Source organism: Diadema setosum, chromosome 21 (assembly GCF_964275005.1).
Source record: "Diadema setosum chromosome 21, eeDiaSeto1, whole genome shotgun sequence".
Lineage (NCBI taxonomy): Eukaryota > Metazoa > Echinodermata > Echinoidea > Diadematoida > Diadematidae > Diadema > Diadema setosum.
Window position 1 is genome coordinate 13,489,973 of NC_092705.1, and position 19,911 is coordinate 13,509,883.

The following is a 19,911-nucleotide window of genomic DNA, read 5'->3' on the forward strand; positions in this document are numbered from 1 at the left end:
GCAATTCCCATCTATCTTCTGTGCGATAGTGAATGACATGCAGCTTGTTGGGAAATACAATGATTGACTGATTGATTGATTGATTGATGTAAGATTGCTAGGGCATGACTGACCAGCGTATCATTCTACCTGCTGTACTCATTACTGAATGGGGATGGCTCTTCAGGAATAAAAGTCGGTTTCTCTGATCTACATCATAGTACAATTTTGTCTCAAAATGCTCCAAAATAACTGGCCAAAATACCCCGGCAAATTGGATCAGTCGGGCAAGTTTCTCAGTAGAACCTTTTGATATGTACTTCAAGCGAATTCCAAATGGTGGAAGATGAATTGTAAACCCCTCTGAGAGCTACATTTTGCCTTGAAGAGTATTGGTATATTAATACAAAAATGCCACAGAGAATTTAGCAAAATCTATTTTTGGCAGGTCTCCAAAATTGAATGCAAATCTGCAAATTCTGGAATTTCATCTGCAGCTTCATGACATAATGCTTAAAATTCTATTGGTGACAATAAAATTATGCAAATTAGATAAGGAAATGACACCAGCAAATCAGATTTCACATGGACTTTCACAAAACTCTTAATCAAATTTTCATATTTTGAAATTAAATAAGATAAACATAATGCATTGATCACACACAACTAAAGCTGCAGTTACATGTATGCAGCAACTACTGGTATTGTTTGGTATTATTTTCAGGAGAATGGGATTCTACAAAATAGCTGCTGAATTATCAGTTCAAAATTTTTCTTCTATCAAATTTTCTTGAAAAAATATATGGCAGAGGTCTATTAAGATGATGGCAGTATCACCTATCAAACTGCAAGTGCAGTTGCTACTGGTGTCGAAGTCATGAGACATAAATTCTACCATTCTCTCTGTAGATTTTACTCTACGTTGATTAAACTCATCTTCATGATAGAGCGGCATTATACTCCTAAGGATGACTGCTGATTGGACACATTTGTTGTTAGAAATAAAGATTTTCTCACAGCTCTGGCCAGCACGAGTCGTTAATTAGGGGCGTCACATTGCAGGCAGGGGCTCGACGACGTTAAAGTTCATGTCTACCAGGTCGTCGGGCCTCCGAATTGGCCTGTATCCCAAGAGGGACATGGCCTTTCCACAGATCATCTGCACGTCCGTGACCTCTTGATACGACAGCAAATGCCTCCAGCTCTGCATGGCCTCTGTCGAGTTCTTGTGGGTGCTGAACGTTGACTTACTCTTCTTGTTGTCGCCCATGGTATTATTCACCACCCATTCCTGAACGTTCTTTGGCATCGTCATGCCGACAAAGTCGTATATCTCCTCGGACACCTGTATCGGATCCAGCGCCAGGTCCTCATAGCGGACCATCATGTAGCGACCCTCCAGCCAGGCAGGTCTGGTTCTGGCCAGCATGACGGCGTCCACGATCCACCGGCAGTAGCTGACAATCGTATTCACCCGACGCTCCGGGTTGGTAGAGAGCAGACCCAACGTTCTCAACGAGAGAATCGGAGTTCTCCCTCTCAGATCAAATGGCTCATTCTTCGCTCTGCTTTTCTTCAAAGAGTCACTATAGTAGCTCTTGCGAGAATTTGCGGTTCCACGCGGGTCCCGTACCAAATGAATGATTTTGATGTTAGAGTGATCGTCCTTTACGAGAGACTCTAGCAAGCTCAGATCTGCACGGATGGTCTTCATTCCCACTCGGTTGCCGAATGATTTGCACCTTTCTTCCAGTTGTTCATGTGATGCCTTTGAACATCCATTGGTGACTTTACAGATGGGTGATATGCCACTACTTTTGGACTTTCCAAGGCCCCACTTCGCCAAACTTGTCATGAAATACGATGGAAACTGACAGGCATTGATCATTCGCAGGAGAGTGGAATAGAAGTTGTCGCGCTGTTGTTGGTCGGCTTTGTGAGAGCGCAGAAGCACCTGGGCAGCGTGGAGGGGCTCAAATATGTAAAAAAGCGTAGGGTTCTGGTTGAAGATTTCTCCCACCAAAGACGACCCCGTCCTCATGCGAGCAAGGACCACAATCTGAACTGGTCTGTTGTCATTCTCTCTGAGCGGGAGTGGTTCTTTGACACTTTTCCCGCTGTCTCGCGATCCCGACACCACAGTTTTGTCTCCTACATCCTCATTCAAAAACATCTCTGCACTCCTGTTGGCCATCGATCCAGCCACAGGAAGAATTGCCTCACCGGTTTCATCTACTGAGCTCGACAAGTCTGAAGAGCTGGTATCCTCCACTATTTCTGCATCATCGCGCCCTGTGAGGTTGACGCTTGTCGGCAGTCCCACTACAGTGTTTGATTTTTGCATGTCGCTGCTGTTGAGAATCTGAGATATCATGTTCATCCCTCTGTCCAAGCTGGCAGCCTTTAGATATTTCTGCAGCTTGTCTCCATCCTGGGGCCAGGGAAGGATCGGGGAGATGGACCCCCGAATCAGCTTCTCGTACGCAACAAGAGTAAAGATGATGGCTGCTACGCACACCACACCGAATGCAGTGAGTCGATTCATGGCTTGATTGCTCTCCAACTCACCCAGAATACCTAAATATACATATGTTTACTACATCATTCTACACGTGTTGATAACTTGCGCATGCAAGACAACTTGCAATGATTATTCTACTTGATCCAGAAAATGACTCACCACCTTATTAAAGGGAGCATCAGCTGCACAAGTATTCCAGTCTCATGCATAGCCGACAAAATGCTACAAAAATTCATTCATAAAAGAACATCCACCCTACTTTGGATTTGTTCATAATCAAGATACTTTTACCTCCATACTGTACAGTCCTGAAGATATTTCAACCTCTAGGCCCTACAGTCATAAAATGTTTCTGCATCACACAAGAATGATATCTCTTATGGCTGTGTTAACTAAGCCACAATTTACTCCGACAAATGCATGGCGTGTCACGATCAAAACCATCAAAGGCACTGGGTGACATATTCCCAACATATACTGCTATAATAATCATGATACACACACGAGGCCAACATGAGTTGCAAATACACAGAAATCCCACGCCCCCCTTAGTAAGCCAGATCTTGGCTATATGATCCTCTGTCCACTGAAACACGAGCCAATCTAAAAATGTCAAAAAGCACTCTATTTACAGGCATCCCTTACTCAGCAACACATACACTTGCATATTTGTATTCATAAATCAGTTATCTGACTTCGTCGCAGAATTAACACTTTGAAGGGGAGAGATAAGGGGGTATCCTGAATTACTGTCCTGAAGTGTGCAGTGTGACAAGACTCAAACTCCAGTCCCAGACGAGGATTTGCCTGCCAAAATTCGCTGAAAAGTACGTCTGGCAGATTGTCAAGCGACTCGCGGCTGCTCCTTCAAAATGCAAGGCGAGATTCCCTTTTTCCTGCATGTATATCCGTCAACACCTGTAATCTCTTTCCCCTCCTCCTGTTCTCCACTCCTCTGTCCCTTTTGCTCTTCCCTTTCGATCTTCCCTTGCGCCTCACCCAAGTTTGCAGTTAGCAGTCACTGGTATCTCTCGTTCCCATCCAGAAAATGACTCACCACCTAATTAAAGGGACTGGCTTGTGACAGATATGGTGCCTGTGACATGAAAGTAAACATGCGATGTCCTGTTCAGTTCAGATGACGTCGGCCTCTCCTGGGAGACATAGAGGAAACAAAAAAAAAAAGAAAATGTGCCAAAAACTTTGTGTGCTGATGAAGACACTGCCTACATGTATGTACAAATTGTATGTACATGTATTACAAGCAGACAGCCTTCAATGTACACTCTCAAACCTCCCTTTCTACCAAAGATCTAGAATCGTTCTGCAGAAGCATGCAGAGCTCTTGTGATTTGTTTGACAAAAATACAGCACAGGACAGTAGATTGAAAGAGCCGCAAGAACAAAATGTCTTACATGAAAGAAAAAACTAAAACAGCGACTGGTTCACTCCAAAGCATTCTTGCACAAGGCATGGAGTACTTCTCTAAAGGTCACACAGAGAAGTGGTCACATCCTACACTTTTCTCTAGCTGCCAGTTGCCATTTTGCAATCAGGGTCGATCATCTCTTACATCATGAAGACACATGGATAGAAGTATTCACAATACAGTCATCCTTGCTTTAGTCGACTTCACACACTGTAACCGCACAAATTTTTGCAGTGCATCAATTTTTGGGCATTTCGTGCTACTTTAGGCTAGCGCGAATTCTAAAACCCGCGAAATTATCTCCACAATTTTCTCTGCACATTTTAAAATCACTTGACAATCATGCAGCACGAATTCAAGAACATGTTTTTGAGCTGCTCAGCATGAAACTATTAATCGCGTGAAAATACGGACGTTTCAAGTAGGTCGAATAATCACCTATAGAATTTTGAAGGTCTTTTGAAGTCTTCTTTTCTTTATATTGTTTTGATTTTAATCCCCATTAGTCAAATTTTCGAAGTCGAAGCTATTAGTTCAGTCCAAATAGACTTGACTTACATGTAGGCAAGGTTGACTGAACATGTAGTTGCTCAAGGACAGTGCGAGAGTGAGAGAGGAAAAGCATCAATCACTACAGTTTGTGACCACTTCCTCATCCCTTTAACAAGCAACAATGTCAGCTTACTCATCATGCCCAGTGCTGGATCATGGAATCCCCTCGTGATCCGTAAAGTGTCCTGACGTAGCTCGTCCACTACTGCCTTGATCAGCTCACCCTCCCTGGAGTGACCTCACGCAGCTGGATCAGCTGACAGAGCCATTATTGTCACTTCCTTCATTTTCTGGCAGTCAAGGAATTAATCCAGGGGTGTGTTTTCAATAATGACCTGAAGGAGAAGAATCTGTAGCTTGTTGTGTATACCCTTGACCATACTCCAGCCTGGTCAGCTGTGAAGCTTTTTCTCGTCTGGTGTCCTTTAATCCTGTGTAAAGTGAAGAAAAGAAAAGGTTCAGTATCCTAGAAACGACATAAACAAAAGATAGGCTACGGAGACTTCATAATTCAATGGGAAATGCCTTGTTAAACCTGCCTGCCTTAGAGACTTCATTCTTTAACAGCTTACTGCTACTTCACTGCTCAGCACTGGGAATGGTGCCAGGAGTGTGAATTCCTTTTATGTAAGCTACATGTACATGTAATACATCCTGGCAGTAACTGTAAATATTTGGTTTTTTTTTTTTATGTATCTAATAATAATCATATTAATAATGGTTTTTTGTAAAGCGCTACCCACATAAGTGATCAAAGTGATTAGAAGTGAAAATGGAAAATTTTACAAATAGGGAACAATGCACAACAAACAATTTAAGCAAAGTACAATGTACAATTGTATCTAATGCAGACTTAAAGAGAAGGTAATTTACCTCAGTGTTTAAATACATGTATGTTTGATTCATAGATTGCACATCCAATGTATGTAGACTACATCAGTGAAATTTGAGGAAAATTTGACAATCCATTCCAAAGTTATGCATTTTTATTATCAAAGGGATCGTACAGTTTTGGTTGAGACCTAATTTCAGGTTTTTAAAATTTTTTGGTGAGATAATGAGAAACCTCTTATGAAATATGAAAGAGCATGTAATTCTATGAGGAATTCAACATTTATTTGATGAAAATTGGTTTTGAAATGGCTGAGGTATGGGCAAGTCCCCAAGATAACGCGCACGTTACGTATGGGACATTCAGAGACTTTTATGACCTGAAAAATAGTGTTAATGGCCTTTGATCATATTGAACTTTATCATGGTGATTGATATCTAGGAGAAGTATAATCATGTAAAAGATGGAGAAAAATGACCTTCACATTTATATTCTAGAAGAGAAAATATGTGCCGTTACGTATGGGACCAGAAAAATTTTGTCTTTTTGAACATTTTTTCAACCTCAAAACTCTCTGAAAGTATTTCGTTCTACAACTTGTAACTCACTGTGATGAAAGTCACAACACTCAAGATTATCAGAGGTAAGTTTCATGTCATGAGGCACAAAGCTGTAATTATAGGTTCGAATTAAAGACAGACATGACGTGTTACGTATGGGACACTTTGTCCCCCATTCGTTTAGTGTGTGGAGAACCATGTTTATGGGTATTTTGCATAATTATTGAAGTAAAATCAGTTGAAACTACTCAATACTGATCCAGACTGTCAAGGAAACAATATTTCCCAAATATTTACCATCATAATCATATTCAATCATATTTTTATATTTTAAGACCAACTTGAGTGTGCATGCCCCTTGTCCCCCATTCGTTTATTGTGTGGAGAACCATGTTTATGGGTATTTTGCAAAATAATTTTGTAAAATACCCATAAACAAATTTTTGCATTATTATTGAGGTAGAATCAGTTGAAATTACTCAAATACTGATCCAGATTGTCAAGGGAACAATATTCCCCAAATATTTACCATCATAATCTTTAATCATATTCTATATTTTTATGACCAACCTGAGTATGTATGCCCCGTATTTTTATCAGGATAGTTACTACTAAAAAATTGAATAGTTAAGTGTTTACTTCCATTGATGAAGGACAGTTTGCCATTCAGTTTCAACAAGGAAAAGTAGAAATTACGCGGTGCGTAATATATGTCCCCGCCGGAAGTAGCATTTTGTAGCAAATGTACAATACAGGTCAAAAATCAAGGTCAAAGGTCAAAGAAGTCAAAGGTCAAAATTCTGTGTAGAAGTTCTGAAGCCCTCACCTGGTGCCACCACATACAGCAAACAGAATTGAAATCGGGTTAGAAATGGCGAAGGAGTAGCATTTTGTAGCAAAATGTACAATACAGGTCAAAAATCAAGGTCAAAGGTCAAAGAAGTCAAAGGTCAAAATTCTGTGTAGAAGTTCTGAAGCCCTCACCTGGTGCCACCACATACAGCAAACGGAATTGAAATCGGGTTAGAAATGGCGAAGGAGTAGCATTTTGTAGCAAAATGTACAATACAGGTCAAAAATCAAGGTCAAAGGTCAAAGAAGTCAAAGGTCAAAATTCTGTGTAGAAGTTTTGAAACCCTCACCTAGTGCCATCACATAAAGCAAACGGAATCGAAATCGGGTTAGAAATGGCGAAGGAGTAGCATTTTGTAGCAAAATGTACAATACAGGTCAAAAATCAAGGTCAAAGGTCAAAGAAGTCAAAGGTCAAAATTCTATGTAGAAGTTTTGAAGCCCTCACCTAGTGCCATCACATAAAGCAAACGGAATCGAAATCGGGTTAGGAATGGCGAAGGAGTAGCATTTTGTAGCAAAATGTACAATACAGGTCAAAAATCAAGGTCAAAGGTCAAAGAAGTCAAAGGTCAAAATTCTATGTAGAAGTTTTGAAGCCCTCACCTAGTGCCATCACATAAAGCAAACGGAATCGAAATCGGGTTAGAAATGGCGAAGGAGTAGCATTTTGTAGCAAAATGTACAATACAGGTCAAAAATCAAGGTCAAAGGTCAAAGAAGTCAAAGGTCAAAATTCTGTGTAGAAGTTTTGAAGCTCTCACCTAGTGCCATCACATAAAGCAAACAGAATTGAAATCGGGTTAGAAATGGCGAAGGAGTAGCATTTTGTAGCAAAATGTACAATACAGGTCAAAAATCAAGGTCAAAGGTCAAAGAAGTCAAAGGTCAAAATTATATGTAGAAGTTTTGAAGCCCTCACCTAGTGCCATCACATAAAGCAAACGGAATCGAAATCGGGTTAGAAATGGCGAAGGAGTAGCATTTTGTAGCAAAATGTACAATACAGGTCAAAAATCAAGGTCAAAGAAGTCAAAGGTCAAAATTCTGTGTAGAAGTTTTGAAGCCCTCACCTACTGCCATCACATAAAGCAAACGGAATTGAAATCGGGTTAGAAATGGCGAAGGAGTAGCATTTTGTAGCAAAATGTACAATACAGGTCAAAAATCAAGGTCAAAGGACAGAGAAGTCAAAGGTCAAAATTCTGTGTAGAAGAATTGAAGCCCTCACCTAGTGCCATCTTATAAAGCAAACGGAATCGAAATCGGGTTAGAAATGGCGAAGGAGTAGCATTTTGTAGCAAAATGTACAATATACACCTGTAGGTCAAAGGTCAAGGTCAAAGGTCACGACTGAAATTCTGTGTAGAAGTTTCAAAGCTCCCATGTAGTGCTATCATATAAAGCAAACAGAATCAAAATTGGCTCATAAATGACAGAGAAGTAGCAAATTGAAGATTTTGATCACACACGGACGCACACACGGACACACGGACGGACGGACGGACGGACACACGGACACACACACGTACGGAGCCCGTTTCATAGTCCCCTGCTCGAACTCGTTCGGCGGGGACAATAAAAAACAACTGGACACAAGAAATATTAAATTTAATAAATATATATGCAATACCTGCTGCGTGGAACCCCAGTAATCGAGTGGATATACGATGTCTGTCTAGCAATCAGGTCATTGATTCGAGTCACACCTCGATATGTACATTGTATACCCATGATTTTTGTCATGGCTACTACTGAAAACTTATTAAGGACAATTTGTTTATCACTTGCAATAAAAAAAAAATGATACAAAAAACACTAATTTGAAGTAACATCTGCATTATCATCACATGTGTTATACAATGCAGCTACAATGTAGCTACAGCTCTAAATTGTTTGGTGAACAGTACCCAATATACTTGTAGTTGAACTGCAATTTTTCAATATGCTTGTGTATTTGGTTTCAGTACCCCTTAAATCAGAGGTCTCTACTTAAAGGGACTGTACAGTTCTGGTTCAGATGGGAATTCTGATTTCAACTTTAACAAGATAATTAGCACTTCTTTTCTGAAATATTTAAATAGCATACAATTCTAAGAGGAATTCAAAGTTAACATGACAAAAATCCGTTTTGAAATGGCTGAGATATCCAGAAATGTGTCCTAACAAAAGGTGGGTCACATTTTTTTTATTAGGACCACTTCATTTTACTTTTTATTTGTTTTTTGTTGTTGTTGATATCTCAGCCATTTCAAATTGGATCTCCATCAAATAAACTTTGAATTCCTCTAGTCTTAGAATTGTAATGCTCTTTAATAATTCATATAATTGGTTTCTAATCATCTCGTAAAATGTTGAAAACTTGAATCCCATTTCTACAAAAACTATACCATCCCTTTAATGCTGATTTTCATTGTGTATTTTGCCATCTCCCCCTCCCCCTTTCTGACAATTATTCAGTCAAGTTCATGTATTGTTTCAAGTGTCTATAGCTCAAAAGTAGCTGCAAAGTTGGGATGCTTTCTTCAGGATCATTGACCATCTGTGTACTGAGAGACCCTCCCAGCTAGCTACATGCATTCACATGCAATATGTATGAGGATGTCCCATACGTAACGCATTTGTCCCATACGTAACATTATTTAATTGCCTAATAAAAAATATTTCTTTTACTGTTTTTTCTTTTTTCTATGGTATTTAACTTCTCTAAACAATAAAGTAGAACTTTCCAAAAGGGCATTCAAATAACCTTAGAAATTTCAGAGAAAACCTAAAAAAATGACCTCAATTTGTTACGTATGGGACATCTCATGATAAGACACAAGCTAATTTGCATAATCATTTGCATAATCCCTAAGTTTTCATACCAAGTTAAACTATTTGATGAACTTCTTATGTCCACATATTAATCAAATATCATTTGCTTTCCTTTGAATAAATATGAAATTTTATAAATGTCCCATACGTAACGCTGTACTTCACATTTATGCAAATGAAGCCCTTGAAATTTGCATAAATTTACATAATATCATTTTTCCTCCATGGAAATCAAAACTTCAACTCATAAGCTTCAAAATGATACCAAACATGTCAATATTGAGCAAAGATGAAATTTTGCATTCTGAGGGGACCTTATCTTGGACTTGCCCATATCCAAAAAAAAGAGCGAGCCTAATAAAGTGTGGGACCCACACTTTATTACGATCACTTTGTTTTGCTTTTGTTTTTGGATGTTTCAGTCAGTCCAAACCTGATTTTCATCAAATAAACTTTGAATTCCTCTTAAAATGGTATGCTCTGTACTACAATTGTATATCATGCCAGTGTGTTCTTGGTATCTCGTAAAAAGTTAAAAGCCCAATTCTCATCTCCTCCAATAGTATACCATCCCTTTTAAGCTTCATGGTGAACTTGTATACTATCATTGCTGGATAACAAGACTACATGTAAGTACTTGTATTTAAACTATTTGTGATCTCACAGTACTTGGTAGAAAAGAATATGACCGAAACATTCCAACCTTTTGAATGACCAATAATTGTCTGATATGCCTCAAATTTTACCAATGTGCTCCACTAATGTTTCTGCATTCACCAAATCCACTTTATCTATTTGGAGAAATTTCCCCTCCAAGTGGTATGTATTACTGCATTCACTGAATCTACATAACCATGGTATACATTGCATAAAATTTGGGGTAAATTTCCTCTTCAGTATTCAGACAAGCAGATTCTTAAATTGTTGCAGAAAACTTGCCCACACATGGATTTTACTTACCCGAAAAAAAAAAAGTCCACAAATATATCAGAACATGAAATAGAGAAATCACTTGAAAGTCAACTGCTTGATTTAAAAGACAATCATTATTGTAAACAGCACACATTGATTTATACACTTAAACACATTTAACAAACTTGGTTCAATCAAATGTTACACTGTAGTATTGCATTGCATTGGCAGGGGCGGATCTAGCTTTTTATTAAGGGGGGGGGGGGGAGGGTGTGGGAGGGGGGTGTCCCCCCTCCCAGAGTAGGGAGAATTGTTGAAAATCTGTGTGTGAAAATGGCGTTTTCTTGCATCTAAAACACCACTATTTTTGGTATAGAGGTCATTGCCAAATTAACTCCCCCTTACTAATGATAATAAAAAATAAAATAAATACATAAATAGAAAAAAATAAAATTACAAGTTTAGAAAAAAAGATAAGATAAAAAAAAAAAATGGTCCCCAGATTTTTTTTTTTTTTTGAGGGGGGTTGCAACCCCCAACCCCCCCCCCCCCTCTAGATCCGCTTCTGATTGGGGCTTCTTCACCTAAGTGTTGGAAAGTTACTGAAATGAAATTGCATTGATCACTAAAATTACAGTTATTTTCTTTGGTCTTCTGTATGGTTGAATTCGTCGGTTTGAAGGGGGAAAGTGAAAAAAGGGTGGCTTCAAAACTTTTTGATTACCTAATTTTGTTCTCATTGTTCCAAAACACTGGCCTGACTTTGATTTTTCACTTGCCCTGGGCAACTGGGCAAGAACTTAAATAGCACTTTGATCAATTAAAATCTTATCCAGTTTCACAGCATTGTGACAAACAACCAATTTTACCATTATTTTATTCAAAAGTATGGAAGAGAAGGTCACCACTGATTCCTGTACTTTTCATTCATAGTTGGGTACATAAGACCTGTGTGTTTGCTTTCCTCATTCAATCATGAGGTTGAGTGCACTCAATAATCAAACAAAGAAGAAATACTACCTGCATAACTTACACATAGTGGTGGGAAAATCAATCATCAAACATAATATCAAACAATACAGCACCATATCTCAAATGTATGCAAACAGAGAACATATGGTGTGTGACTGGTCCTTTCTTTAATATGAAATCATGGTTCTTTGAAATGACTAACCTTTAACTATAAAGACTGTTGAAGGGTTCAGAATGCTCAACAGTTAAGACATTAACAGAGACTAAAAGCCCTTTTGATCAGGAGATTCTCCCACCTGGACCCCTTGCAAACAGGGGACTCCAACTTGATGTGTGCGAAACGCAAAGTCCCTTGGGTCATTAGGGTTCTAGATGCTCTCTCATGCTATATAATCTCAGGCTTATTTTTCAACATACGATGGCACTAAATAATAATTCAATGATTAAAATCATATTTTGGCTTAATAAAACTCCATTTCATTCTATCATATGCATAATCCTCATGCATACATCAGGAAATTGACTGGCATCTACACTATGTACAAAACCATACAAGCGGGAGAAATTTAATCTCAAGCAGAAGATCGGGAGATTTCGCAAAACTGGGCTTTTGGCGGGAGATCTCCCGTCGAAAGCGGGAGAGTGGGAGTCTCTGTATTAACCTTTTGCAGACTGCTATTTGAATACCAATCTAAGCTGTCAATGCAACTTTTGTGTGTAATCTACTACCATGGTAATCATGGAGGTGATTTATATTCAAAAAGGCAGACAGAACATATTGCATTTACTATTGGATTAATCTCAGAACTGTTTTAGTGCACATGTCTATCATTTGTATGCCAGCGCAGATGTATGGAAGTCATTACGTATCTCCTCAAACTTGTGATTTGGATAGATCTCAGCCTTTTTCTAACTTTTCCGCATTGATAAAAATCTGCTCAATAAGAGAGCTTGTACAGTACCACCATTAAGTCTTAGCGATGCCTCACACGATGATCACTGAACCGACACGCTCATGGCCAGTGTGTAAACCGTAAGCTGACACGACTGGAGACACTGGTCAATCTCTACACGATCGTGTTGGGCTACCAGTTACACGTCCGGCTTTTGTTCTTGCGAAACACAATAAACCGCTTTCAAAATGTAAACAATACAGAACGCTACAAGTACATGTGTGTACCCTATTGCATCATTTGAATTACCCCGCGTTCACATTAGTCCCCGCGTCCCATGCTGCAGAACTTATCCCCTCTATAACCATAAAGTAAATGCTGTCCCTGTGTCCCTATGATAGCAACTCTTGCTGGGATGGCAATTGTCATAGTAACGACAAGAATCCAGCTTCCTGATTGGCTGTTGCTATTGGAAGTTGCCCTTCCAGCAAGAGTTACTATCCTAACACCTTTTATGAAATGGGGCCAGGATCTCTGGTGACTGTCCCAAGGATGTGGAGACAAAAAAAAAAAAAAAAAAAAAAAAAAATGAATATGGGGTTATTCATGCATCTGCAATCCATACAATCCAAAGAATTCATGAGTTTTTAAGAATACCTCAAAAATTACAATGTAAATGTACTGTGCTTTGTACCTGTTGTATTTATGTATTGTACACATGTATGCTCTTTACATAGTCGAGGCTGGCTCGTGTGTGTTTTCACACACCATCAGTTAGACAGCTGATGTCAAGTGTAATTGATGTCCTTGCAGCTGTTCTCTTTTTAAAATACAATTATGAGGTCACACGTGGGACATGATACAACTGAGGATCCAAAGACAAACTATCCCTTTCGAAGACTCAATGTTGCAAGACAAAAGTTTTCCTCATAGAAATTGTGTTTATCTACATAGCCAAAAAAAAAAAAAAAAATAAAAAAAATCCAACAATCTCTCAAGACTATTATCACAGAATAGTGTTGATGATTTCTAGGATATCAGTGGATTTGTAAAGGACAGCTGAAAAGTTGGTGAAGCTTTCAATAAAAAAAAAAAAAAATAAATAAAAAATATATCACATTTCTGAAGGGATCAGCTCTGTCTACAACCCCATAGCTGGAAAACAGGTGGTAATCACTCGTGAACACATCCGGAGCAATCTGATGTTATACAATGGATTAATCCCTTAATTTGTAAAATAAAACTTACAACAATTTTACATCATTGCGATTGCACACTATTGGATGTCTTTGAGAACAAGGTCATCAGGATAGCAAATTCTTTAATCCCTTGCCTTTAACTTTTTGGAACATGAATTCAAATCTCTCAAAGGAAAGAGTAAAGTTTCCCTTAACTAAGAAATTGTGAGTACAGTTGCATACATACTATGCATTTGACAACTGAAATTGAAATAATTTGCAAATCCAAATTCTGCCTAAAACTTATCAATTATAATGTACAGTGCACTCCCGTTATAACGAACACGTTTATAACAAAATTTCAGTAACAACAAAGTAAAAATTCTGACCGAAACATTGATTATCTGTTCTATGTTTTTTAGTTTATTTGTTCAGTTATAAAACGGGTGTCCACTGTTGAGGTTGATTCACAGTTCCTAAAAGAGATGTACAAGTGAGAGTACACAGTACTACAGTCTGCATGACATTCAAGATGACACAAGGTACCAATGTCTTCTTGCACAGCAAAGATGCATGGAATTCTGACACAGATTAGGTTAAACTATAAATTCAGATGATTACTTTTCAAGTCATGTACACTTGCTGAACACAACTTTATTCCAAATCAAATGAATGACAGGAATCTCCAAGAGTACTATAAACCCACAAGCTGTTTGCATGATGAAACAAATAATTTATTTACAAAGCTGTAAAATGCACAGACAGTTTGGGCTCTAAAGTGCATGTACAGTATTTCAGAATGTTTTTTGTTTTTTGTTGTTGTTTTTTGTTGTTTTTTTTACAAAAAAATATACATTTTTACTATGTATGTGATGATGAAAAAAAAAAGAACTGTTGATACTGCCTGATAAGTCTTACTGAGTATTAAATTCATTTAATTTAATTTAATTTCATATTTTTTATTTGTCCAAGTTAAAACATGGTATGGAGATTACAGATAGGAGAACAGAAGTTAGGCTTCTACAGTACCAACCTTCTAAAGGCAATTTGTGGGCAAGCTTTCATCCACTCCTGTGGACTTGATAATTACAAGGTTGATACATTAAGCATTTTGTACGACGATCCCTAACCAATGAAAGTAAATTCTGTAGAGCAATTCATGTTTGGACAGAATCATGATGACCTACAAATATACAGTGGTACCGGTACATTATATCCATCTGATGTCTATGGCAAAACAAAAAACAGGAAGTCGGGATAGTCTGCAGGCTTGCTGCGTGTGGTCTTTTTCCCCCATTAGTCCCACTCCTGTATTTCTGAGCGGTCCTCTAAGACCTACATGTACATTGTACACTTGTACATGTACCCTTAATTTAGTTCAAGGAGCCCATCCGCAATGTACAGATTTAACATCATGATGAGCCACTACGGTTTGGAAGGCTTATCCAAATTTGAAGCAGGTTATGGAGCAAACTGATCAGTAAACTACATTGTACACTGTACATGGTGGTTCTCTTCTGTGAATTTCCAGTGCAGAAATAAAAATCTTGTGAGATACAGTACCTCACAAACTCTTGTGAGATGTACAGTATAGACTCTAGCATGATCTTCACTGCAATCTGATTCTGAATCTTGAAGGAAACCAAAACCCAACGAGAAATGTGGATTGAGTGAAAGCATCAACATTAGTAGAACACATCACGAAAGTTTGAGGAAAATTGGACAATTGATGCAAAAGTTACAAATTTTTAAAGTTTTGTGTTGGAACCACTTGATGAGGAGACTACTAGAGGGTATCTGCACCAATATATAGAAATTATACAGGGAATTCCACAAAAATCACTTTTCTAGCATAATGAAAGAGCACTTGATTAACCACTTTCAGAAAGCAGGGGGAATAATTGCTACAATTAGCATATAAATATGTCCGTATCAAGTTGATGGAATGTGTAATTTTCATGGAAAAATGAATTTTTGGCTATTTGGCTATTAAGACTGCAAAGTGAAATGCACTGCACCAGGTCAGGCATCGAGACATTATTGCATTTAATGCATTACATGTACATGTATGTGTGGGACTAATAAAGATGTGCAGTTGCATATTGTGGGACAGTGAAAATGGGGAAAAAAAAAAAATTAGGTACCGGTACCCAAGGCTGTAGTTTATATTGTATGTCAGCGGTGCTGTCGTGATGTAGCAAGATCAAAAACTTTCTATAGAGGGTCTACTCTTTAAAGAAATACTGGGAAAACAAGTGAGCTTAGCACCGATTTGCTGAAATTCAGCGTGATCTTTTCTGCGATATCATTTATCTCTAGAGGAGTATGATGTCATAGACAACGCGGCATGAGTGAATTTGGGTGGACGGTGATAACCAGGGTGAACGCATTCGAAAATTGGGTGGTGAACGAGGGGTGGACATTGATCCATGCACAGTACAAGGTACGTAAAAATTGGTGACGCTGGTGTCAACATGCAAATCGAACAGTGCTCACTGATAAAAAGGCCCAATCAGGGGCCCGTTTCATAAAACTTGTCATCAGTGACAAATTGTCATACAGTAGATGTGACAAGCTACTGAAATCCTCACATCTGATTGGCTGAGAGCAAATTTGTCATAGAAATGTAGCAGTTGTCACTGATGACAAGTTTTATAAAACAGGCCCCAGGTGTCACTTATTAACATACACTTGTAAGATACCCATTTGTGAGTACTCTTGCTTGCTAAGCACACATGATGTTCATTAGCTGTTTTGATTTATAGGCCCCTACTTTTAATGCTTTATTGCTGAATAAAACTGCCCCTGCCACAAATACTACAGGCACCCTGCCACAAACATTTTTGAGTAAAAATTATCTAGTACATTCTAGATACAATGTACATTCTTTTGGGAGGCTCTTCATCTTGTAAACTTAACGTTAGTCTTCGCTCTTGTCAGCAGGCCTACTAGTACGGACATAACTTCCCTTCCCACCCCCCCCCCCCCATCCGCTGGTTAAAAAAAAAATACAAAACAAAACAAAACCATACCAAAATGGTAATTCTAGGGTTAGTAAACTGCTTTTGAAATCGACATGAAAGGGTGATCAAGAAATAAGATATTCTTCTTAGATTTCTTTTAACCATAATTAAAGAGGTATATAGTGTGAAACATTGTTCAAAAAGACCGAAGCCGACAAAAGATTGTGATTAGCGTGATTTCTGGTTGCCATTCTGAACATAAGCAGGATGTTTGCAGCGCACTCAGAACATCCGAAACGGCAGAGAGAGTCGCAGCAATGTTGAGCAATGTGATGTAGAATGTACACTGTACACCTTTATACCTTACGCTTTGTTATATCAAAGCTAGATCTTGATTTTGCAGTGTTGCTTTACATACTAGTCTGTATCAAAATGCCTTGCATTGCCAATAATAAGACTTGCTCTGGGTCATTTCCTAACTTTTCCATGTATATAAAAAAACACACTAACACAAACACAAACAATTAGGGGATGCTCTATAAAGTGCAGATTTTGGACATCCTTCCCCCGCTTGGTCACTTTGATGCCCCCTCGCTGGTCATACCTCCCCCAATCATGAACTAGAACCGACACCCTTGACTACCAATGGCGGATCGGGGGGAGGGGGGTGCCCCCCCCCCCTCTTAATTTCCAAAGCGAAAAAATATAGCTACAATTCAACTGCAGTTTGGGGACTGTAAATTGTCAAAAATTTCAAGCTCGCTATATAGCTCTGCTCGCTCGCATTTAATCGTTATGCCATTCTCCTGATGTTGCTGCCACTACATCTAATTGCCAGCAGTTGCGCCCCCCCCCCCTTAATTTCCAAAGTGAAAAGATAACTAAAAACGGCAGTTTTTGGACTGTAAAATGTCAAAATTTTCAAGCTCGCTCGCTTCGCTCGCTCACATTTAATTGTTATGCCATTCTCCTGACGTTGCTGCCAGTAATTGCCAGCAGTTGCGCCCGTAGCGCCCCCCTTAATTTCCAAAGCGAAAAAAATATAGCTACAAACGGCAGTTTTTCGACAGTAAAATGTCAAAATTTTCAAATTCGCTCACATTTAATTGTTATGCAATTCTCCTAATGTTGCTGTCAGTAATTTGTCGTTTCACACTGTCATTTCATAATCCATGTACAATGTAAGGAAAACTTACAATGTTGCTCAATGACGGCGCTGTGCAATGCAATGTATCACATTCCGTTTTGTATTGTAGTCCCATTAAGTTTGCAGACTGACAGCGCATGCACACACGCGCACACACACATATACACCCACGCACGCACAAGCATACATACCCTCAAAATGACTTTTCCACGAGGTGCCCCTCCCCCAATATCTTGACCTACGATACGCCACTGCCACCAACACTAACAAGAACAGTGTCGATGAAGTACATGTAGAACTTGTGTACTTTAACTAGGCTACAAATGGTACACTAACCAGCCCGAATGCTTCTCATGCCGCCTACCCCCTTCTTCTCGAGAATCTCGTTCAGGACTAACTGTTAGATATAGGCCTATCTATATTTTTTTAGGTAAACACAATGAATGGTAGGTATGCTATATATATTTTAGTATAGAAAGGCCTACACGTGTACACCCACGCAAATTAGCACTAGATTATTTCACACCTCCCTGCCTAACGTTAGATCTCTTTGATATTGGAATAATAACGTTTAGTACATAAGTGTACGTATCTATTTACACAACTCACAAGCGAAAATTTGTGCTACTAGCATGACTAGTGCTACTTGTACTGACCAATGCCAAAGATTGCAGATAGCTGTCCGACGAAAGTAGATCATGTGTACAGCCTGGCGATGGCAAGATTTACATTCCCATTTCCAACTTCTGAATGGGAGATATCCGGGTTGAGAGCAACAGTACAGAGAACTATGAGAGAAGAAAGTTTAATTTAATCTCCTGCTGGTTGCTGTGTAAGGAGTCTGTGGTACAGTAGACACTCTTTATTATCAGCTGATAAATGTTGACTTGGCGCATTCTATAACATAGCTATTGACTACGGCTCCTTTATTACAGCATTTCCTTTCAAGCGAAGCAGCTGGGAGCTGGTGCGTTGCATGCAACGTGGGTCCGGTCCTATGGGCCAGCAGCAAGTAGTGATGATAGGCACGTCCAGTCTGTACGTCAGTTCGCGATGTGCGCGGCGCGGTCGGTACCCGGGTTGGGGAGGCTGGTCGACTGACTCGACGAGTGCAATATGAATGGCAGGAACATTTTGCTGGGCGCTGGAAAAAAAATCCTAGCAACCGATCTTTGACTTAATAGGCCTATAGATAGACAAGCACCTGTTTCGGTTGAAGTAGAAGACATTCCACGCCCGGATTCCACATCATTATTTTATGTATATATATATATATATATATATATATATATATATATATATATACAAATATATATATATATATATATATATATATATGTACTTGTATATATATATATATATATATATATATATATATATTATATATAGTTGAAAGAAATTGGACTGAGGCGGGACGTTGCTTTCGATCTTAGTCTCCCTTTTATTTGTCAAGCTTTATATATATATATATATATATATGCTCCTGGTCGTCTGCTCCTGGTCGCTATATATATATATATATATATATATATATATATATATATTATATAGCGACCAGGAGCAGACGTATACCCTAGTGTGTATGTCTGCTTCAGAAACGGATTTTAATCTAACATCACATCGCATCCTGGTCGCTGATGAAGAATGCGATGACTAACCTGTTTGGTGTCTTGTTTCTATATCACGCGCTTTCCTCGCCAGGATAAAGCGTTTTTAGTCTAATGCCATTTTAGGTTTTTATCACACACACACACACACACACACACACACATATATATATATATATATATATATATATATATATACAAAGTGTATACAATCCCTGTGATTGATATTTATGATCTGACTCTGAACCATGTGTGTGTTCGTCCCTCGTTGTCGAGGATGACCAATGACATCAATTGGCTCGATGGGTTCGGAGGTGGCTGATGAGGCCAATCTGGGCAAGAAAGCCTCTCCCACAGGTAGGGCAGAAGTGGGTAGGGGCTACACTGCTGGGGTTGGCTGCTCTTGCTTTTCGCATCTGGCGTTTGTGCTCTGCCTGCTTGACGCGTTGCTCCTCTGCTCTACGGGCCCCTATAGCAATAGCGTGGCGCCAGGAAGGGCGATCTGCGGCAAGTGTCTCCTAGGACTCGGTGTTGATGGAGAAGTCTTTTAGGTAGAACTTCAGGTTGTCTTTGAAGCGCTTCTTTTGTCCTCCCACCTTACGCTTATTCCCATCAGCGAGTTCCCCATAGAAAAGCTTTTTCGGGATGCGGTCGTCAGACATGCGGGTGACGTGGCCTGCCCATCTCACCTGGGCC

General features: G+C 39.1%; 1 protein-coding gene across 1 annotated transcript; it reads right to left on the reverse strand.

Moving 5' to 3' along the window:
- Positions 1-944: 944 nt before the first annotated feature.
- Positions 945-2,749, reverse strand: LOC140244613 (carbohydrate sulfotransferase 1-like). The gene has a single exon (XM_072324234.1). It carries the CDS (start codon positions 2,522-2,524, stop codon positions 1,031-1,033), a length of 1,494 nt encoding a protein of 497 aa, XP_072180335.1. The 5' UTR covers positions 2,525-2,749; the 3' UTR covers positions 945-1,030.
- Positions 2,750-19,911: the final 17,162 nt, after the last annotated feature.

What these genes read in the sequence shown, in the direction of transcription:
- LOC140244613 (XM_072324234.1), bottom strand. Translation starts at nt 2,524, where the DNA reads ATGAATCGACTCACTGCATTCGGTGTGGTGTGCGTAGCAGCCATCATC.